We start from the raw sequence: 24733 nt of genomic DNA, 5'->3' as shown, positions 1-24733 counted from the left end.
ACACATAGAAACATCAAATAAATCGACCTTGGAAAAAGAGGTCATTGACCGATTACGCAATCTTTCTCCCTAGGGAGGCTATGCCCTTATTTGGTGTACTGATCGGAGATACGTTCTTTTGATAACCGAATTTTGTACTGTTCGGACCTCCTGATAGGGTTCTACTTTCTTCCCTGGAAAATTCTCCCGGAAAATTCTCCCGGAAAATTCCCCCGAAAAATTCTCCAATCATCTAAAATTGAGCGGCCAAAGGGAAATTAAGACGAAGAAAAAGAATGAAGAAAAGAAGTTATTGCGCAAATTTTATCTGAATTCCAAAATAAATGTAGAATATATGGTTTAGATTCAATCAGTTCATGGTAACGAAATGTAAAGAACGACTAGGACCAATAGTAACCGCATTATTAAAAAAGGAGCTTGGTACTAGGGGGAGGGGGGATACTTTCGAGGAACATTTTCTAGGGAGCGGGGACTTCCAGTATGATTTAAAAAATAATTAAAAATTAAAGCCTGTTTCAAATGAAAGTGTTCCAGGAAAAATATTCAGCCGGAATCGTCCACCAGAAATTTTCCAGGGGGAATTTTCAGGTCGAATGAAATTGTCTCGAAGAGATTTTCTGGTGAGAGGGTTATTTTACTTGGGGAAAACATTCCATGGAGGAACTTTCCGTGAGGGAAGGAATTTCTCATGTAGGGGAGCCAGATCTCCCGGCATTATTTAAAAATGATCAGACATTAAATAAAATAACAAGTTTTTTCCACTGAAAGTAAGGAGTAAGCATTAAAACTTAAAACGAACAGGAATTATTACGTATATGAGAGGGTTTCCCCATCCTCAATACCTCATTCTTTACGGTAAAATTTTTTTAGAACTTTAAAAAAATCTTATTATTCTGATTAAATGGTCCCTGTGTTTCAAGATTTATTTTAAATAGCTAGCAGAAAAAGTCCAACTTAAGTATAAAGAGCGAGGTATTGATGATGGGGCAACCCCCCTCATATACGTAATGTTTTTTCCATTTTAAGTTTCGATGTTGCTTCTTACATTCAGTTAAAAAAACTTGTTATTTATATTCAATAACTTTAGATAGATAGCGTAGCGCAGAAACCGTTCAATTACATTATTACCATTACTGTTTTAGTCGTTTGCTCTATGTAGAATATCACTGGAAAGGCCTTTTGCAGAAAATCTACGTCAGAAAAATATATTCAAGTCCAAAAACGTATTCTATAATGATAAATGTAATAACTTTTTTTTTACCCACTCTGCAAAGTTATATTTAGCCAAAATTAGCCAAATAATTATAATTAGCCAAATATAAAAATAAAAATCAGCCAAAAATAAAGGAGACAAAATGAGAAGCATACTACATCGCAAAAAAGGCCACAAAAAGAAAGACTAAAGAAAAAAGAGCACCAAAATGAAAAAAATCATGACTGCACAGTGTGCGCGTTAAGACTGGGGTAAGGCCCTAAAGTAAAGTAAGCATCATTTGACAGTTTATCAGAGGGCTTCTTAAATCAAAATAATATCAGCTGTTCCAGCTGCGATAACTTTGAGGCAAATAGAGTAAGAATTTACAGCAACGACACAGCTGAACAACAGCAAAACCTTAGTTGATTAAATAAAAAAAAAAGTTTTTTCAACTGAAAGTAAGGAGTAACATTAAAATTTAAAACTGACAAAAATTGTTGCGTATATAAGAAGGGGGGTTCACCCTTTAGTCAATACCTCGCTCTTTACGCTAAAGTTCGAATTTTGTTCCAGTTCTTTACGAACGACCCCTGAATCACAAAGGCCGTTTAAGTAAAATTAACAGCTCTTTTGAAAGTACTAAGAAAAACTTCAGCGTAAAGAGCGAGGTATTTACTTGGGGGCGAACCCCCTAAAATACGTAATAATTTATGTTCGTTTTAAGTTTTAATGTTGCTCCTTAATTCCAATTAAAAAAACTTGTTTCTTATTTAATTTCTGATTGTACCCCAATAACCAATGCTATATGTAAACAATAGGCAAAGTTCATAACTTGCAGCCCTTCCCCCGGATACTGTGGGCGATTAAATCATCCTTAAAGAAATAGTTATTGAATTTTCAACTATGCTGAACAAAATGAATATCTCAAAATTTTTATTGGGTGACTTTGGAAAAAAATGAGTGTGGAAGGGGGCCTAGTTACCCTCTAATCCTTTTGGTAACTTAGAAAGGACACTAGAACTTTTAATTTCCGTTAGAATGATTCCTCTTGCGACATTACAGGACCACTGGATTAATATGATCACCCCTGAAAAAACAAAACAAAAAAAACAAATAAATAAAGCCCAATCCGTGATATTTCTTCTGGCAAAAAGTGCAAAATTCCAAATTTTTGCAGATAGGAGCTTGAAACCTCTAGAATAAGGTTTTCTGATACGCTGAATCTAATGGTGTGATTTTCAATAAGATTCTATCACTTTTACGGGTTGTTTTCCCCTTTGTTCGAAGATAAGACAATTTTTCTCAGGCTCTTAACTTTTGATGGGTATGACTACACTTGATAAAGTTTATATATTTGAAATCAGCATAAAAATTTTATTCTTTTGATATATATATATATTGGGATCAAAATTCCATTTTTTAGATTTTCAGTTACTACTGAGCCGGGTCGCTCCTTACTTACAGTTCGTTACCACGAACTGTTTGATAGCTGCAGAGGTTGATTGACCTATCGAATCAAACAGAATAGCACAGTCGCAAAAAATATGAACATGGTATAGTTAAAACATGTGGAATATCAGCCGTCCTAGTTCAGCCGATCCTAGCTGAGTGGTTAGCTGAGGGCTAGACTTGAAATCCTTTGTTTGTCAGGACGGGGGTTCGAGTCCTGGTATCGCTGGCTATTTGATTTGAAAGGAGGGTTAGCGGTGTGACTCTGTAGGCTCAATCAAGAGTCGACCCAGCTCTAAATGGGTACCTGGGGAAATATGGAGGAAAACACGAGAGGCTTCGGTTGATTTGCCCAAAACCACGTATTGTACTCCCGGCCAAAGGCAGAGAATCAGAGGATCAGTATTTGGGCTATTCAGACCATTGGTCAGCATGCGAAAACAGTTTTGAGTAAGCTTAAGTGCCGAACATGCTCTCTTCGATTTTCCTGCCAGGTTAGCATATCTCATTTTTAACTTAGGTTCAGTATTATGACGTAGGTGAATTCTGAAGAACAAATATTAATTTCTAGCAAATTAGAATATAAAACTCGGAAGACACGCTAGCCATCAAATGCAAGAAAGTCAGACTCAACCATGGCACTAAAAATTACCTATTTATAACGACTTATATAAAGCTTCCTCGAGTTTTCGCCAAAATAAATATCTAGATGATTACAGAGCTGTTTTTGTAGTTATTATTTTGCTTTATATTCCTATGCTTCCGTTTTATTTTACGGTGTTCCAACTTACTTATCTTGTAAAACTGTAAGATTTTCCTGGCTGTCTTATTTCTATGTCTAGTAATTTTTTTTTTGTTTATGTTTGATTTGATTATTTAATTTTAGTTGTAGTTTATCTTAGATTCATTTATTTATTCATTGAGATATCTGTTGTTTTTTTACTTTGAGTTCAGTTAAATTTAGGTTTGTTTAAGGTTTCATTTACAAATTGTTAATTTCTTTTCAAGTTTAACTTAGAAGGATCTCCCTCTCCCATTGTGTGTGACTGCGTGATTGACAGGCCAATTCTTATTTCTGGTAGTTTCTGTGCGTCTTAAGTTTGACTTAATTGCGTGTTTTATCGTTCGTTCATTTCATTTTCAGTTATTCTTTTACATACACATTTATTATTTTTAATATGCGTTCCTTGTTCATTTATTTTTGTTGTTTTTATTTATTTCTGCTCATTTTTGTCTCATTTATTCGTTTATAGTAATTTTATTCCTTTAGGTTCGACCTAAAAAACAAAAAATAAAAAACTATTCCCCTTCCCCGGCAAACATTACTCAAATATTTGCTAATTTATTTAATTTTCCTATTACAGAGGGGGGAAATGTTCATTTTTTTTTCTTTTTTTTTAGTTTAGTTTAGTTTTGTTAATAAAAAATAGAACTTGACAAAACGCATATATATATATATATATATATATATATATATATATATATATATATATATATATATATATATATATATATATATATATATATATATATTATATATAATACATGAAAAGAAAAACAAGTCTTTCAACTAAATCTTCTAGCCTGCCCTTGAACTTGCAAAGGCAAGTTGTCCTAGGGGCGTGCCAGGAATAGAAAAAAAAGAGAAAAGCTTAGTACTAATTTATAGCACAAATTAAATATACCAGAAAAACTGATAATAATAAAAAAATGTATATGTGTATAAATAAAATACATAATTCCTTGCTGAGTCACCGTAACGACAAAAAAAAAAAGAAAAACTATCCAAATAATCCACTATACTCCTTCAAACACCTCAAAGAACAAGAGAGAAGAAGAAGAAGAAGAAGAAGAAGAAGAAGAAGAAGAAGAAGAAGAAGAAGAAGAAAAAAGGAATAATAGCTTATGACTCATTAATAGAATAAATTTTTTTCTTGACTTTATTTCTAAATTTTTCCAAACCATTTTATATCATTAATAATCATATTATTACCAGTTCATAAATTTGTAAATAAAACACAAATAAGAATGAAAAATAATGACCTAAAACTCAAAATTAGAATACATTTTTTCCTTAGCTTTATTTCTAAATTCTTTAAAGCTTTTGTTGTAATAAATCGTCTTTTGATTACTTTTTCATAATTTTATTCCTTGATAAATAAAGGAGAACTTAGAAATTGTAGTAACGGCAATTGGAGCAGACAGTGTCTTGCTTGTTCGAGTATTATAATTGTGGCAATCAGACCTAACCTTAAACATGCCTGAGAAGCATAAAGGTAGATTATTATTATTATTATACTTGAACATAAATAACTGGTGATAAAAATCCCGTAAGCCAGCAGCTGGTATAATTTTTTGTCTTCTATACTCCGATCTCGCAGAATCACTATATGATTTACTACAAAGTACACGGATCGCATTATTTTGGAGAACTCGAACTGGATTATCTAGTGACGGAAATGTCCCCAACCATACCGAAGAACAATATAAAATATATGGATGTATTTTAGTGATATATAGTTTGAATTTATGTATTTTAGTGATACATAGTTTGAATTTATAGGATTAAGGGGCTAAAATTCAGAACCTTGTGCCTCAGCCCCCTTCATTAAACCAACCTAATCCGAACTGGTTTTCAAAATATTTTTTTTTTATTTTGAATTATATTGGTTTTATATTTGACTTTAATACATATGAAAATAACAACACATGTCGACTTTGACATTTTATTTCGTTATTTTTTTTTGTTCGGCTCAAGATATAATTTTGCTCTTAACTTTTGTTAAAAGGAGCTTGCGCAATTATGTGCTGCAGTGAGTTGTTAGTGCTAGATCTAACAGTAAAATAAACCAGTCATTTAGGTACTCTGTTTGAGAGCTTTCGCAAAAAAAAGTAAATTGGTTTTAATAAATTCCAGCCAGTGGGGCAAGGCTGTATCCAGGGGGACTAGGGGTGTTTGACCTCCCCCCCCCGAAATGTTTGTCTGACTAGTAAAAATATAAAAAAATGGATATAAACAAATTTTTCATGCGTTTTAAGGTTTTTTATGTGTTAAAAAAATATTTTGATTTATTTTATTTAATTTATAAAAGAGTTTGAGCATCGGAGCTGAACACAGCAAAGTGAAAGATAGCAAGGGTATTTTCAGAAGTCCTAAACTAAAATACACAATTTTTATTTTGCTTCGCTAACCCCTTTTATGCTTCACACAACACATTCTCTGAATTTTTCTTTACATTTATAGAAGCCTAAGAATTGAGACAAAATTAAAATACACAATTTTGTATTTTGCTTCGCTATCCCTTTTATGCTTCACACAACGCATGCTCTGAATTTTTCTTTATATTTCTAGAAGGCTAAGAATTAAAAAAAAAAATCAAAATACACGATTTCTTATTTTGCTTCGCTATCTATTGTTATACTTCACACAACGCATGCTCTGAATTTTTCTTTATATTTCTAGAACCCTAAAAATTTAAAAGAAAATTGAAATAAAATATCTAATTAAATTAAAACATTAATTAACAATTAAATTTAAATAAAAAGCTAACTAATAAACTAATTAAAATAAATAGTTAAAATGCAAAGGTTAAAATACTTTTCTTATACGTACGAAAAGTTAAAAAAGTTGGAATACAAAATTATTTATTATAGAATACAATGCGTATAGGTATAAAGAAGTAGCAGTTAAAAGGAGATTCAATCATGATGAAATACACATACTATAATCTTAATGGCGCGACCTGTGGGATAGTTATAAGAGCATCCATCTAAGATTAAGAAATTCACGACACACCTGCCAGAGACCGAAATAATGATCAAAGGTTGAAAACAAGATCTTATAAAGCCTTGGAATTTTTCCTTACCCCCTCCCATTCAATGAAAATAAAAAAGTATCTTAGAGAGTCACACCAAATAAGTTTTGAATATCCAGAAAAATTCCTCGAAATAAATTTGTAACTTTAAATCTAGTTTCTTTGATTGCTTATCCTGATTGATTATTTGTATTTTGTAGATGGAGGACCAAGAAGGGGGGACTTAAGTCCTTCAGGAGTAATAGAAGAAGATATTGAAGAAGAAATTACAGGTAAGGATTATACGACTAATTTACTCCCTTATAGAAATAATTGTATACAGGGGCTCTGCCATTCTTTACGGTTGCCAAATTGACCACTCCCTTTATTAAAGGAGACAGCTACGATATACAGAACGAGAAACGAAAACACACGAGACATTAGACCATTACATTAGACCATTAATTTCCAAGACCAGATCTAGATGGAAATTCTCGCTGAGCATACTCAAAAGAAATTACTTGGGTCGAATTTAGCATTTCTTATTAAAACAAAAAGAAATTCTGCGCCTCCGCTATTGGTTCTACGCAACTTCCTATTTGAGAATAGTGAACAAGCCTGACTTCAATATTTTTTGATCCACTTTAACTATAATATAAAAAAAGTAGTAACAAGTATAAGAAACTTAGAAGATTTCCTACTTTATAGATTAAATGATTAAAAACAAGTTTGAATGTAGTGTATCACATGTCAGTTTCGATATCAAACAGTTCGTGGTAACAAACTGTAAGTAAGGAGCGACCCAGCTCAATGGTAACTGAAACTCTAGAAAACGGTATTTTGATACCAATAGATACATCAAAAGAATCAGATTTTAATGCTGATTTCAAATATGTAAGTTTCATCAGTTTAGTCTTACCCATCAAAAGTTAAGACCCCCTAAAAGTTAAAGAACCTTAATGAAAATCCCACCATCATATTCAGCGTATCAGAGAACCCTACTGTAGAGGTTTCAAGCTCCTATCTACAAAAATGTGGAATTTTGCATTTTTTGCCAGAAGAAAGATCACGGATGCGTGTTTTTTTTTCCAGGGGTGATCGTATTGACCCAGTGGCCCTAGGATATCATGGGAGGGCTCATTGGAATGGAAATTAAAAGTTCTAGTGCCCGTTTTAACTGACCAAAAAATGGAGGGCAACTAGGCCCCATCCCACGCTCATTTTTTGCCCAAAGTCACCCGATCAAAATTTTGAGATAACCATTTTGTTCAGCATGTTCGAAAATATGATAAGTATGTCTTTTAGGATGACTTAATCCCCCTCCCCCGAAGTTCTCGGGGGGAGGGCTAAAAGTTATGAACTTTACCCAATGTTAACATATAGTATTAGTTATTGCGAAGTATACAGACGTTTTCAGGGGGAATTTTTTCTGGTAGTGGGGGGGATGGGTCGGGGGTTATGTGGGAGGATCTTTCCATGAAGGAAGTTTTCATGGGGGAAGGGACATTGCTATGAAGGGGACGCCGGATTTCCTAGCATTAATTAAAAAAAGATCAGAAATTAAATATAAAAAAACAAGTGTTTCAACTGCAACAGCAGCAACATAAAAACTTAAAACGAACAGAAAATATTACATTTATGATTGGGTTCACCCCCTAGTCAATACCTCGCTCTTTAAGCCAAATATTTTTTAGTACTTTCATAAGAGCTATTTATACTAATTAACTAAAGAGTTGGGTCATTTTTAAAGAGTTGGAACAAAATTCGAACTTTAGCTTAAAGAGCAAGGTATTGACTAGGGAGCAAACCCCCTAATGTACGTATTAAAAATATATGAATATAGAAGTTCGTTACGTAAGTTAATTCGTAAGTTACGTATATTTATTACTGATAAAAACATTTGTAAATAAAATTAAACTAGTTCCAAGAAAGCCATTTAACCAAATAAAAGTAAAATTAATATGCAAATTTTGTTTTAATTATTCATGTACGGTGAGCCAAGATCAAAACTTGCATTAATTCAAAAACGTTCAAAAATTAAATAAAAATAACAAGTTTTCTAACCGAAAGTAAGGAACGACGTGAAAACTTAAAACGAACAGAAATTATTCCGTATATGAAAGGGATTGTCCCCTCCTCAACGCCTCGCTCTTTATGCTAAAGTTTGACTTTCTCACAACTCTATTTTTAAACATTAAAAAACTTTAATGTTTAAAGTTTAATGTTTAATGTTTAAAGCTGTCCCCTCCTCAACGCCTCGCTCTTTACGCTAAGGTTTGACTTTCTCACAAATCTATTTTTTAAACATTAAAAAACTTTAGCGTAAAGAGTGAGGCGTTGAGGAGGGGACAGTCCCTTTCATATACGGAATAATTTCTGTTCGTTTTAAGTTTTAACGTTGTTTCTTACTTTCAGTTAAAAAAAACTTGTTTTTTTTTTATTTAATTGCAGACAAACTCTGTTTCAGCAGACTATGCATCGGCCTTGAATTGGAGCAAGCACAATGACGTAAACAGTAGAAAAATATAACGTACGTAACGTACGTAACGTAAAAAAATATAAATGTTTTTACTTTTATAACTTTAATAAATCAAATAATATTAACATTGTGATTACTAAATTTTAGTATATGTATATTAAACCGACTATGCAAATTCATTTGTATTTTTTTCAGTAAAGTGCAAATTATGTTCTGGCCTTGGGAAGGCATTGGGGTTGTCAGCCCAACTCATCTTAATTTTTACTTGTTTTGAGTTTGACTCGGTTATTTATTGTAATTTCTGTTCGTTTTGGGTTTCATTTATTTATTGATGGTGATTTGTGGTAGTTTTACGTTTGGAAGATTATTTTACTTTATTTGTGCTCATTTTTTGCTTAATGGAGTTCTTTACTTTCCTTTGAAAAACTTATTTGGTGGAAAGTTTTTTTTAATTAATTTCTGTTTGTTTTATATTGACATAGTCTTTTCAGAGAAAAAGAAAATAATACTTTAAATCTTTTCGTTTTTTATAAATTTATAGTTTGGCCTGCTATTTGTATGCTGGAGAAAAATTTTCAGCAATATTTAACAAAATACACCCTTTTAAAAATGTGCACAGAAATTGTACTGTTTAATTTAGCTTCATATCTTCTCTAGTTGACCTGAAATAGAAATCCTCATAAACTTCGTAAAAAAAATATGTTTACTTTCTTTGATAACTTGGATTAACTTGAGCTCTTTTGATTTGGTTAAATTGAAAGAGCAGAAGTAGCCCCGAAAGTTTGAATATAATACCCACAGTCGTTCTTGGGATACTGCTGAGATGCCTTATTGGGAATTAGCATTAACACAGTGCATTTTGATTTAATCTTATGGCAACATTTAATTTTTAAACATAAAGTCAAATGGGAGGGTGGGCATGGGAGGAGGATTAATTTCCCTCCAATCACATTCGACTATTAGAAAGGGCGTCATCCCTTTCTATTTGAAAAAAATGTGCTATCTGAAAATTTTGATTGGATGTGTTTGGGGGAGTGGTGGGCGTGAGAGGGGGATCAGTTACCCTCCAATCCCTTTCAACTATTAAAAAGGGCACTAGCCCTCTCAATTTCCAATTGAATTAGCCCCTTTTGAAGTTTTTATGAAAACGCTTTCATTAAAAACCTTATATGCCCCCAGGGCATAACTTACAACCTTTGCCTTCGGGGCTCTGGGGGATTTGTCATCCTTATATATATAATTTCCAAAACTTTCACCTACGTTGAACAAAATGACTATCTCTAAAATGTGATTGAATGTGTTTGGGGAAATGGTGGGCGTGAGAGGGGGGTTTATTGCCCCCCAATCACTTTTGACTATTAAAAAGAGTACTAGCCCAGTGGATTTCCAATCGAATGAGCCCTTTTTGAAGTTTCTACGACAAAGATTTCTATAAAAAGCTTATATGCCCCCAGGGCCTAACTTACAACCCTTGCCCTGAAGGCTGTGGGGGCTTTCGACTATCAAAAGGGCACTAGCCCTTTCAATTTTCAATTGAATGAGCCCTTTTTGATGTTTTTACAACATCGCTTTCTATAAAAACCTTACATGCTCCCAAGGCATAACTTATAACCCTTGCCCTGAGGGTTTGGGGGGGGTGGGGGGGGGGTGGTTGGGTTTTCATCCGTAAAGACCTAATTTCAAAAACTTTCAACTACGCTGAATAAAATGGCCATCTAAAAATTTTGATTGGATGTGTTTGGGGAAATGGTGGGAGTGGAAGGGGTGTTAGTTACCTTCCAATCACTTTCGACTTTTAAATTGGACACTAGCCATTTCAATTTCCAATCGAATGAGCCCTTTTTGAAGTTTTTACGACGACGCGTTCTATTCTAACCTTATATGCCCCCAGAGCATAAGTTACAACCCTTGCCCTGAGGACTGTGAGGGAGTGGCCTCCTCAAAAACATAATTTCTATCTAGAAATCCACAACACTGAACAAAATGGCTATCTAAAAATTTTGATTGGATGTGTTTGGGGACATGGTGGGCGAAAATGGGGGGCTAGTTGCCCTCAAATCCCTTTCGACTATTAAAAAGGGCACTAGACCTTTGAATTTACAATCGAATGAGCCCTTTTTCAAGTTTCTACGACTAATATTTCAATAAAGACTTACATACCCCTAGGGCATAACTTATAACCCTTGTCCTGAAGACTGTGGTGGGAGTGTCCTGCTCAAAGGTATAATTTCCTGAACTTTAACTGCGTGGAACAAAATGGCTATCTCAAAATTTTGATTGGATGTGTTTTGGGAAATGGTGGGCATGGAAGAGGTGTTAGTTGCCTTCTAATTCCTTTCGACTGTTAAAAAGGGCACTAGCCATTTCAATTTTTAATCGAATAAGCCCTTTTTGAAGTTTCTATGACAACACTTTCTATAAAAACTTTATATGCCCCCAGGACATAACTTACAACCCTTGTTCAGAGGGTTGTGAAGGGGTTGTCATCCTCAAAAACCTAATTTTCAGAACTTAAAACTACGTTCAATAAAATGGCTATCTCAAAATGTGATTGGATGTGTTTGGGGAAAAGGTGGGCGTGAGAGGGGGGTTAGTTGCCCTCCAATCACTTTCGTCTATTAAAGAGGGCACTAGCCCTTTGAATTTTACAATCGAATGAGCCTTTTTTGAAGTTTATACGACAACGCCTTCTATAAAAACCTTATATGCACCCAGGGCATATACAACCCTTGCCCTGAAGGCTGTTTTGGGGTGTCCTCCTAAAAAAATTTCCATCTGGAAATCAACTACGCTGAACAAAATGGCTATTAAAAATTTTGATTGGATGTGTTTGGGGAAATAGTGGGTGTGAGAGGGGGGTTAATTGCTCCTTATTTGCCCTCAAGGCATAAATTACAACCCTTGCCCTGAGGAGGGGGGGTTCATCCTCAAAGACATAATTTTCAGAACTTTCAACTATGTTGAACCGAATGGCTATATCAAAATTTTGATTGGATGTGTTTGGGGAAACGTTGGGTGTGAGATGGGGGTCAGTTGCCCTGCAATCACTTTCGACTATTAAAAAGTGCACTAGCCATTTCAATTTCCAATCGATTGAGCCCTTTTTGAAGTTTCTACGACAACGCGTTCTATAGAAACCTTATATGCCCCCAGGGCATAACTTACAACCCTTGTCCTGAGGGCTTTGAGGGGGCATAACTTACAAACCTTATCCTGAGGGCTGTGAGGGGGTTGTCATCCTCAAAGACCTAATTTTCAGAACTTAAAACTACGTCGAATAAAATGGCTGTCTCAAAATGTGATTGGATGTGTTTGGGGAAAAATTGGGCGTGAGAGGGGGGTTAGTTGCCCTCCAATCACTTTCGACTATTAAAAAGAGTACTAGCCCTTTGAATTTTACAATCGAATGAGCCTTTTTTGAAGTTTATACGACAACGCCTTCTATAAAAACCTTATATGCCCCCAGGGCATAACTTACAACCCTTGTCCTGAAGGCTGTTTTGGGGTGTCCTCCTATAATAAATTTTGATTGGATGTATTTGGGAAAAGGTGGGCGTGAGAGGAGGGTTAGTTGCCCTCCAATCACTTTCAACTATCAAAAAGGGTATTAGCCGTTTGAATTTTACAATCGAATGAGCCTTTTTTTGAAGTTTCTACGACAACTCCTTCTATAAGAACCTTATATGCATACAGGGCATAACTTACAACCCTTGCCCTGAAGGTTGTGGGGGAGTGTCCTCCTCAAAAAAATAATTTCTATCTGGAAATCAACAACGCTGAACAAAATGGCTATCTCAAAATTTTGATTGGATGCGTTTCGGGAAATTGTGGGCGTGGAAGGGGTGTTATTTACCTTCCAATCACTTTCGACTATTAAAAAGGGCGCAACCCACTCCAATTTCCAGTTGAATGAGCCCTTTTCGAAGTTTCTACAACAACTTCTTCAATACGGAGTGCCCTGCTCTAAAGGAAAAAATAATAAATGATACATTGTACCAACATCATTCTTATATGCCCTCAGGGGATATCTTAGAACCCTTGCCTTGAGGGTTGTAGGGGAGTTTGCTCCTCAAAAACATATTTTCCATCTGGAAATCAACTACGCTGAACAAAATGGCTATCTAAAAATTTTTATTGGATGTGTTAGGGGGAATGATGATCGTGGGGAGGGGGGCTAGTTACCCTCCAATCACTTTAGACTATTAAAAAGGATACTAGCCCTTTGAATTTCGAATCGAATGAGCATTTTTGAAGTTTCTGCAACAACAACTTCTATAAAAACCTTATATGCCCCCAGGGCATAACTTGAAACCCTACCCCGAGGGTTGTGGGGGAGTGTCCTCCTCAAAAACATATTTTCTATCTGGAAATCACCTACTCTGAACAAAATGGCTATCCAAAAATTTTGATTGGATATGTTTGGGGGAATGGTCGGCGTATGAGGGGGGTTAGTTACCCTCTAATCACTTTCAACTATTAAAAATGGCACTAGCCCTCTCAATTTCCAATTGAATGAGCCCATTTTGAAGTTTATACGACAACTCTATCATTAAAAACCTTATATGCCCCCAGAGCATAACTTACAGCCTTTGCCCTGAGGAGGGGTCTGCCATCCTTAAATACGTAATTTCCAGAACTTTCAACTACGTTGAACAAAATGGCTATCTCTAAACTTCGATTGAATGTGTTAGGGATATGGTGGGCGTTCGAGGGGGGTTAATTACTCTCCACTCACTTTCGACTATTAAAAAAAGCACTTTCAATTTCCAATCAAATGAGTCCCTTTTGAAATTTCGACAACAACTTTCTATATAAACCTTATATGCCCCCAGGGCATAACTTACAACCCTTGCACTGAGGGCTCTGATGGGGTTATCATCCTAAAAGACCTAATTTCCAAAACATTCAATTACGTTGAACAAAATGGATATCTAAAAATTTTGATTGGATGTGTTTGGGAAAATGGTAGGCGTGAGAGGGGGTTAGTTGCCCTTCAATCACTTTCGACTATTAAAACGGCAAAAGCCTTTACAGTTTCCAATTGAATGAGCCCTTTTTGGAGTTTCTACAACATCGCTTTCTATAAAAACCTTACATGCTCCCAGGGCATAACTTACAACCCTTGCCCTGAGGGTTTATTTGGGGATGGGTTGTCATCCATAAAGACCTAATTTCAAAAACTTTCAACTACATTGAATAAAATTGCTATATAAAAATTTTGATTGGATGTTTTTGGGGAAAAGGTGGGCGTGAGAGGGGGGTTAGTTGCCCTCAAACCACTTTTGACTATTAAAAAAGGCACTGGCCCTTTGAATTTCCAATCGAATGATCCCTTTTTCAAGTTTCTATGACAAAGATTTCAATAAAAACCTTATATGCCCCTAGCGCATAACTTTTAACCCTTGTCCCGAAGACTCTGGGGGGAGTGTCATGCTCAAAGTTATAATTTCTTTAACTTTAAACTGCGTGGAACAAAATGGCTATCTAAAAATTTTGATTGGATGTCTTTGGGGAAATGGTGGGCGTGGAAGGGGTGTTAGTTGCCTTCCAATCACTTTCGACTATTAAAAAGGGCACTAGCCATTTCAATTTTCAATCGATCGAGCCCTTTTTTGAAGTTTCTACGACGACGCGTTCTATAAAAACCTTATATACCCCCAGGGCATAACTTGCAACTCTTGCCCTGAGGGCTCTGGGGGAGTGTCCTCCTTAAAAACATAATCTCTATCTGGAAATCCACAACAATGAACAAAATAGTAATCTAAGAATTTTGATTGGATGTATTTGGGGAAAATGTAGGCGAGAGAGGGGGACTAGTTGCCCTCAAATCACTTATGACTATTAAACAGGGCACTAGCCCTTTGGATTTTCAATCGAATGAGCATTTTCTTATATTTTTAGAACGCCTTCTTTGAAAACCTTATGTATCCCCAGGGCATAACTTATAACTCTTGCCCTGAAGTGAAGGCTTTGGGGGAGTGTCCTCCTAAAAACATAATTTTTATCTGGAAATCAACTACGTTGAACATAATGGTAATCTCCGAATTTTGATTGAATTTATTTCGGGAGATGGTGGAAGCGGAAGGTGAGTTAGTTGCATTCCAGTCACTTTTGATTATTAAAAAGGGCACAAACCACTCCAATTTCCAATTGAATGAGGCCTTTTCGAATTTCCTACGACAACCTCTTTGATACAATGTGCCCGTCTTTAAAGGAAAAAAGTAATAAATAATACATTTTACCAACATTGTTCTTATATGCCCTCAGGGCATAACTTAAAACCCTTTTCCCGAGGGTTTTGGGGGAGTGTCCTCCTCAAAAACGTATTTTCTATCTGGAAATCAACTACGTTGAACAAAATGGCTGTCTCAAAATTTTAATTGGATGTTTTTTGGGGAATGATGGGTTTGAGGGGGGAGGGCTAGTTTCCCTCCAATCACTTTCGACTGTTAAAAAGGGCACTAGCCCTTTGAATATCCAATTGAATGAACTTTTTTTGAAGTTTCTACGACAACGTCTTCTATAAAAACCTTATATGCCCCCAAGGCATAACTTAAAACCCTTGCCCCGAAGGTTGGGGGAGTGTTCTCCTCAAAAAAATATTTTCTATTTGGAAATCAACTACGCTGAACAAAATGGCTATCTCAAAATTTTGATTGGATGTGTTTGGGGGACGATGGGCTTGGGGGGATGCTAGTTGCCCTCCAATCACTTTCGATTATTAAAAAGGGCACTAGCCACTCCAATTTCCAATTGAATGAGCCCTTTTCGATGTTTCTGTGACAACTCCTTTGATACGAAGGGCCCGAGTATGGAGAAAGAAGAAAAAAATAAGTAATACTTTGTGCCCACATCGTTCTTTACTTAGGCAGCGCTATCGCGCTGCCTATGATTAAATAAAAAAACTCGTTTTTGTAACTGAAAGTTAGGAGCGACGTTAAAACTTAAAACGAACAGAAATTATTCCGTATATGAAAGGGGGTGTCCCCTCCTCAACGCCTCGCTCTTTACGCTAAATTTTTATTATTGTTTAAAAAAATAGAGTTGTGAGAAAGTAAAACTTTAGCGTAAAGAGCGAGGCATTGAGGAGGGGACAGCCCCTTTCATATACGGAATAATTTCTGTTCGTTTTAAATTTTAACGTCGCTCCTTACTTTCAGTTAAAAAAACTTGTTCTTTTATTTAATTTTGGAAAGTTTTGAATTAATGCAGGTATTGATTTTGGCTCACCGTACATGAATAATTAAAACAAAATTTGCATATTAATTTTACTTTTATTTGGTTAAATGGCTTTCTAGAAAGTTGTTTAATTTTATTTACGAACGTATTTATTAATAATGAATATACGTAACTCACGAATTAATTTACGTAACGAAATTCTATATTCATATATTTTTAATACGTATATTAGTGGGTTCACCCCCTGGTCAATACCTTGTTCTTTACGCTAAAGTTCGAATTTCGTTCCAATTCTTTAAAAATGACCCCTTAATCACAAAGGCCGTTAATTAGAATAAATAGCCGTTATGAAAGTACTAAAAAATATTTGGCTTAAAGAGCGAGGTATTGACTAGGGGTCGAACCCAATCATATACGTAAAATTTTCTGTTCGTTTTAAGTTTTGATGTTGCTCCTTACTTTCAGTTGAAAAACTTGTTTTTTTTAAATTTAATTTCTGATCTTTTTTTAAAATAATGCTGGGAAATTCGGCACCCCCTTCATAGCAATGTCCCTTCCCCCATAAGAATTTCCTCCATCGAAAGATCCTCCCACATAACCCGCGACCCCCCCCCCAATACCAGAAAAAATCCCCCCTGAAAACGTCTGTATACTTCCCAATAATCAATACTATTTGTTAACATTGGGTAAAGTTCATAACTTTCAGCCCTCCCCCCCAGGGACTTCGGGGATTAAGTCATCCTAAAAGACATATTTATCGTATTTTCGACCATGCTGAACAAAATGGCTATCTCAAAGTTTTGACCGGGTGACTTTGGGGAAAAATGATCGTAGGAGGGGGGCTAGTTGCCCTCCATTTCTTTAGTCACTTAAAAAGCGCACTAGAACTTCCAATTTCCGTTCCAATGAGCCCTCCCACGATATTCTCACCCCTGGAAAAAAAAAACAAATAAACACGCATCCGTGATCTTTCTTGTGGCAAAAAATACAAAATTCCACATTTTTGCAGATTGGAGCTTGAAGCATTTAGCGTAAAGTTTTTTAATACGCTGAACCTAATATAATTTTCATTAAGGTTCTAAAACTTTTAGAGGGCCTTTCCCCCTTTTTTCAAAAATAAGCCAAATTTTCTCAGGCACGTAATTTTTGATTGGTATGACTAAACTTGATGAAACTTATATATTTGAAATCAGCATTAAAATCTGATTCTTTTGATGTATCTATCGGTATAAATACTTGTTTTTTAGAGTTTCGGTTACTATTGAGCCGGGTCGCTCCTTACTTACAGTTCGTTACCACGAACTCTTTGAAAGCTATCACCTGCTTTTATCAGATATGTTAGTTGTGAATTTTCCTCTGTCATCGTTTTCATCAATGTGGGACTGAAATTCTCAAGGTGCTACGATAAGAAAATACAGACATTTCTGACCTATCATTCAGTGCCATTTTTTGCCTCTCAAAATGGGTCTATAGCAAAAAAGGCATTTTCTAGAAGTTCAAGAAACAGCACCATAATTATACTTTTTCAAGGTTCTGGGTGATTCCACCCTGCATACATTTATTTAAACCTTGGTTCAACTCAAACCCCCTTCAACTCAACCCCGTTTAAATTAGCCCCAGTTTAACTCAACCCCCGTCTTAATTCCAACGCTTATTCAACTCAGCCCCCTTTTAACTTAAACGTATTCAATCCAACCCCCATGCAAATCAACCCCAATTCAATTCAACCCCCAAAACAGGTTTGGTTTAATTAATTAGGTTGGAAACTAGCTGTGATTGACCACACTTTAAGGAAGCATGCTAAACAACTAAAAATAGTACAGGTTTAATAAATTAGGTTGTAAATTAGCTGTGACTGACCACATTTAAATAAAACTTGCCAATAAAATAAAGTAGAACCATTAGCCTCCATATTTCATGTTTTCCCAAATATCATAGTCGCTTTTCTTGCAATGCAGGCCATCAAGGGGAGCTGGTGCGTTGCAAGGAAAGTGACCATGATATTTGAAAGGAGGAAAACAAGGAATCTAAAGGTACTACTTTTTTTTTACTTGCATATTTCCTTTACATGTGATCAACCCCAGCAAATTTAATGAATAGGGCTGAGTCGAATGAGGGTTGAATTGTATTACCGTTGAGTTAATTCGGGGTTGAGTTGGCTGGCCGTTGAGTTAATTGGGGGTTGAGTTGCATGGGAAAATTGATTTGGGGTAAGTTTAATAGGATTGGGTTAGATAGGGTTTGAGTTGCACGGAGGTTGTACGCGGATTCAGCGATAGAAACACCAAAGTCATATGATTTGGAGCAGTATAAGCTTTTAATTGGAAGTTTATGATAACCAGATTCCAGTATAATTGCCAAAAATTGTTTGTTTCCGTAAAAAAAAAATATAGAACAAATAAAAGTGGAAAAATTTTTGCCACTGAAAAGCAGAAAATAATGCAAATAATTCAGCCTAGGCCTCCACTCCGCTGTCCTTAATACTAACCAGACAATAAAAATAAAATGTGGAAAACATAAAAATATAATGTCGAATAAAATGTGCACAGCGAAGTACGAAGACCTAAAAATTCGGAATTAAAAGTTTCATCTATTCACTGAGAAATGAGTGAATAGAGAACTTAGAATGAGTGAATTATTGAATAACTTATCTAAACGTTCATCTGGGAGTATGTTTTATGTAAGGAACTTTTGCCATGCCGTGTTTAAAACATCTACATTTTTTCTTGGTTGTGAAATTGTTCAAATATGTGATTTCCTATTATAATCGTAAATATAAGAATAAAATAAAGTATTACAAAAAAGGTTTAAGAAGGTTTTGTCAGTAGGCTATCCCATTGACGAAAAAGTCTTTTGTGAATGCCTTTCTTGATTCAAACTACCTCCTCTGAAAGCTTGCATGAGACCTTTTGGAGCCAGTTGTGATTGTACCGTCAAAAAGGATGTAATAATCATATATTTTCAAAAGCTTTGTTTGTGCTCGTATAACTTTTCCTCTGATTTTTGGTGAGCCATTCTAACACAGAAACATTGGTATGAATAGCCATAGCCATCTCACTGAGTCTGATTCTAAGTATTTTTCTTACATTAAGTATTTTCTATGACAGAAACTCAGACATGTAAATTACTTCGCAGCCTGGCAAAGTTTCAGATACTTCAAATTCTGACAAGATTCTTGCTAACAACTTGGATAAAAATACATTGTAAATTGAATGTTTATTCATTTATTCAATATCCAAGTTCATTTGTCAGCCCTCTTTTGCAGTTCTCTCTTTAAAGCCTTGCGTCTCTCTTTAAACCCAACCGTTTCTAGAGGATAACTACTATCCAATCCAATTATAAACTTTATTTAAAATTTATAAGCATGTCTCATGGAGAAATTATGTCAAACAGAAATTACGTAAATTCAAAAGAAATCTGGTCTGATGTCACCTTGTTATCCCGTTAGTATTTCTAACTGGTGATTGACCTAGAAAGAGGCACGTGATCTTGTTCGTACACGGATTCTATTCCTCTGATTGGCTGTCGTCTTGTTCGTATCGTATCTTCTGATGCATTTCTACTCGTTTCTAGAGGATAACTACTATCCAATCAGCAGTCGTCATATTGCCCCATTTATACAAACACCTTCCTCTAAATTTAGAAAAGTGAAGGTGAGGGATCATCACCTCATTCACATTTGCATAATGGACATCTCACAAATTTTTTTAAAATTTAAGGCACCTATGCACACATGAAACATAGAGCATACACCAAACTATATACACATAAACATTGAAACCCAGTGCCGTAAACCTCATTATTTCAATATAAAATGAATGGGGAAGACATAACTGATATCATCACTGACGATGTCGGTATCAGTAATGATGATTATGACCTCAGACAATGATGGTGATTAAAATGACGATGCTAGTTGCGACATTTATATTGATTAAGGAAAATTGAAAATTTTAATTTCAATTTTTGTGAAATTAAAATTTTTGTTTTGTTGTGTATTTTATTCTATTCTAAGTTTTTTATCCCTACTCTGCTGACGGAAGCTAAATTTATATATCGGTCAAAATATTTGCGCTATTTTTTGCATTTTAAGGGTGAAAATATTCCTTGTTTATTTATTCCACGTTCTCCGTTACGCCCAAGCCTTTCAAATCTGAATTTAGAGCCTAAATGACCTTTCTTTGTGGTAGGCATGGTACTCCCTTTGGTGACGTTAATTGATGTTTTTTGGGGGTGGGTGTATTTTTTTGAATCTATGAAGGGGAAAATTTGTCCCTTTTTAAATTTTTTCAAGGTAAATACCAAAACCTGACATTTTTCAATGAAAATCCCCCCCCCCCCAAAAAAAAACCCGATATTTTTTCTAAGACTAGGGTTAGGGGCAGAAAGATTAGGGAGTGAATACTCCTGCCCCACATACCAACTGACCCCACTAAATCCCTTTGAAAGTCACGTCACAAAGAGCGTCATAAAAGAAATGGCAGAAATCTTGCTCAGACATATTTATCAAGTTAGCAAATTGCTCATGCCACATGAAATGGAGGAAAATTTAAATCCACGTTGATGTGCAACCGATTCTCTCTTCTTATTAATATTAATTAAAAAAAAACTTTCAAAAAAGAAGTTTTCCAGGGAAAATTAAAGAGCTATATTAAGCTAAAGACGAGTAGAAATAACGTCAAATAATAATTCAAACTTAAAGCGAACATAAATGATTCTCAGTGAATAAATGAGACCCAAAAAAAAAGATAAATTACAATGAATAATCAAGTAAAACTTAAAATTAACAGAAATTCCCACAAATAGGAATAGGGCTAATGCCCCTAATCCTTCTGAATCCAGACCAGTATTTGTGCTTTGCTGAAAACAATTTATAATTGGAGAAATGTGTTTTATTTGTCTGTACAGGAACAAAAAATAGAAAAAAAATCACCTTTATAACTGAGGTTACTGGATAGAACTAACAAAGTTTAATGTTTAAAGTAATATATACATTGCATAATGTATTAATTTAAAGCAACTTATTCCACAAAACAAGTTTTCCAAATAAAATTAAAGAGCTCCATTAAACCGAAAATGCGCTGTTCCTAAGATATTGTAGATTTCCTCGCTTAGCAACCTGAATGCACATATTTTTTTTGATTTAGTTTAATATACCCTGAAAGTTTCATGAAATATTGGCGATATTCCCTTTGGACAACATGGATACACATAGTTTTCCTTGATTCATTTCAACATCCTCATCAACATGCCCAGAAAGTTTCACATTAATTCCATATGCCGTTCTGGAGATTTTGCAGATACGCTCTTTTGAAAACCTGGATGTACATTGTGCCTTTTGAATTAGTCCAATATCCCCTTCAATATGCCCTGAAAGTTTCAATTTAAAATCTCTTGTCGTTCCTGGGATATTACAGATATGCCTTGTTAACGACCTGGATGCGAATAGTTTCTTTTGATTTAGTTCATCATTCTCCTCAACATGTGCTGAAAATTTTAATTTGATGCAGTTAGTACATATTGCTTTTTGATTTCCTTAGCGAAATGGCACTGATTGTGAAATCGTCAAAAATATATAACTTTTATTTTTTACTTTAGCTCGAGAGTGGGTGAAACTAAAGCTGGTTCTCTGGTACCCGGATCGTCCCTTTTTGGATCTATAAATCAGGACAGCAGTTTTCTAATTTCGGTTCCCAAAAGATTTTAAGGTATATTCTGAAGCAATTATGGTTCAAAACATTAATAGTTTTTTTTATGTCTATCATATCAGACGATATAATACTTAATGATTACAGTACTTCTGTAGTGATTATGCTAATAGTGTACTTTTTTGCAAAAGCGGTTATTTTATCTCTAGCTAGATGTAAAGCACAGTTAAGGAAATAGATCTAGAGAGAGAGAAAAAATACAATTAACGCTATTATTAGCATTTTAAACTCACCATCATAAATGTTACTGAGTAAAGATAGATGGCGTTCTTTGTATTTTTCTTTTCTCAGACATGAAACTGAGCCTCGTTTTTTCTTCATCGGTTTTCTGTTTTAAATAGTAAATAGAAAAAGCTTACCCTCTGGATGTAGTAGGTTCAGGAACATAGAGACACATTTAACAGAAGTAAAAAAGGATTACATTTTAAATAAAGACATCATTTGTGGTGGTGGGGGGGGGCTGAGTAGCGAATATTACATGTAGTAAGTAAAGTACTTAATTGGCTGAAGCAGCATTGACTCACAGCCTGAAAAATTTTTCATTAGGGTGTTTAATATTAAGATAGTGTGAGTAGCTGTTTAATAAATTGAATATATAGCACAAATCTCGTAGCTGAAAAATGCTGAAAAACACGATATCACTAAGAAAGTATCCCATAAATCATGATAAACATTATTTTATATTTTAACTTCGACGAAGCCTAATCGAACTCCAACTGTTATATATTTTAAATGTGTTTCGGCCTTAGATTCCATTGACGACTTGCTTCTATTTTAGAGCCCCCTCCTCTATCAACAACTTCTCGACCTGCCCCACCACCTGTTACTGAAAGACCAAGGTTTCCAGCAGTGCCTCCAAGAATACCAGACCCAAATGTATATGACTTCAATGGTCCTTGTGCAGACTACAGACCAGGGGAAGATGACCTACAAGCTTTTGATTTTATTCGTCAGTTCAGGCTTGATATGGGACTACTTCAAGGAGGAATGCCCGGCGTGACAAACGTTGAAGGATCCAGTGCTATCCAAAAGGCCTATAAATTAGACCGTACAGCTGATCTTGTTATACCAACCAGGTTAGTGGCATCAACCCATCCCATAAAGTTAAAAAAAGACAAAAATTAGAGAATGACAAGTTATCCTTATTCCTCTGTTTTGATATTTTTGAGTTAGCAAAAATTTAGACTTCGTCTAATTTTTTTTTTTAGCTGTATTTTTCCATAATATGGGTCAAATCCTTCTTCTCTTCTTCTATTTAACAGCAAGCGGGCTTTTCAGTAAAACTATTTAGCCCTTTTCCTTTTGCTTCACTCTGTGGGCTACAGAGCTACTGGCTTGATTGCCTCATATTTATTAGATATATTCAGATCTTTCAGCAGATCTTTTGACTCTAGGAGTTCAAATATAAGTTGATAGATGTCGATTTCTATGCTCTGTGTGCAGGTATAGTTGGCTAGGCTCTTGGTTGATAGTGGGAATTTTTGGTGTTTGAAGTATTTTAAGAGTTTACAAAGCAAGGTATGTTGTGCAGACGTCAGCATATTACATTCAAATAGGCAATGGTCAATTGTTTCATTATTCATATTACAATGCCTGCGAAGAGGGGACAGGGGAATTGAGCCACTTGAATTAGAAAGCTTATATGAGAATGCAAGGAAATTTAGTCCATTTGTTCCAGAACGAATTCTATTATAAATTTTAGAAAGATACTTATTGGGAAAGGGGGAAAGGATAGGATTAATCTTATTAAAATTAATATCTGATAGCCTCCATCGGTAAATATCTCTAATTGGGATTGGTCTCCCACTTGGCTGGTCAATATTTATAACATTTTTTGCTATTTCATCAATCTGATGATTACCACTTATGCCAGAGTGGCTAGGAATGTACTGAAAGTAAGTTACTATGACACTTGAAGCAAGATTATCAATAATACTGAGACAATGATAAGTGTCAATGTCCAACTTATATTGAGGAGCTGAGGCCAGCAACTCAAGGCTTGATAAAGAGTCGGAATAGATGATAATATTATTCGAATTTTCAATCAAAGGTTGGTTTTGCTTAAGGTGTTCTAATGTCATGATTATGGCATTTAACTCAGCAGACATTATAGATAAATTATTAAATAATCTCTCGCCCATTGCAATTTTCAGGTGAGGAAGGAAAACACCACTTGCAACCTTCTCATCCATTTTTGACCCATCAACAAATATTTGGAAGTGATTTTTATAGGTAATTGTATTAAGTTCTGCAAATTTTTTCTGGACAAAAGCAATGGGGGTTAAATCTTTATTCCATTTTGAAAATTCAGTATTTATTATGGGAAATGACCAATTCCATGGAGGGGATTGGGGGAAAGTAGGTGCAATAGACTTTGCTGGTACAGGGAACTTCTTTTGAATATTGGCATACTCATCTGCAATACCTCTATACATGGCTGGATTTCTTAACCAATTATGTAATGTGTGTGAGCTATTTGATTCAATTTTTGTAAGATGTTTTATCAAGAGTAAGCTACGTCTCTCCCTTATTGTTGTTAATCCACTCTCCATAAGCAGAAACTTGGTGCTTGTGGGTTTCCTAAGACCAAATATGAGACGTATTATATCATTTTGTGTTGTTTCAATTTTTTGCATCTGGGTCTTTGCACATGCACCATAGACAATGAGCCCATAGTCAATATGGGGTCTTATATGTGATTTATAAAACTGGAGTAAGGTTTTCTCCTTACAACCCCAGGGTGTGGAAAGAAGTCTTTTTAGTATATTTGCTTTTCTATAACATTTTTTTATTGTGTTTGAAATGTGGAGGTGGAAATTAAGTTTTTGGTCAAGCATGAGACCTAGGTAATTAATATTATTATCTTCTGGAATAGTTGTTTTATTTAGAGTTAGTTTTGCATTAACATGGTTTCTCTTCCGGTGAAATT

The 24733-nt window shown here is 35.1% G+C and overlaps 1 protein-coding gene across 1 annotated transcript in view; it reads left to right on the top strand.

Annotated features, from left to right (window-relative positions):
- LOC148946655 (uncharacterized) overlaps nt 1–24733 on the top strand; it is a 146172-nt gene that overhangs the window by 48883 nt on the left and 72556 nt on the right. Inside the window, exons 4-5 of the mRNA XM_089096378.1 lie at nt 6660–6731; nt 22583–22880. Of these exons, the coding sequence (XP_088952504.1) occupies nt 6660–6731; nt 22583–22880 (370 nt within the window). The remainder of the gene's footprint in view (nt 1–6659; nt 6732–22582; nt 22881–24733) is intronic.

This window comes from Artemia sp. Qi Xiang Cuo, chromosome 11 (assembly GCF_049724085.1).
Source record: "Artemia sp. Qi Xiang Cuo chromosome 11, ASM4972408v1, whole genome shotgun sequence".
Classification (NCBI taxonomy): Eukaryota; Metazoa; Arthropoda; class Branchiopoda; order Anostraca; family Artemiidae; genus Artemia; species Artemia sp. Qi Xiang Cuo.
The sequence above is the reverse complement of the archived record's forward strand: the minus strand, read 5'-3'. Positions and strand labels throughout refer to the sequence as shown.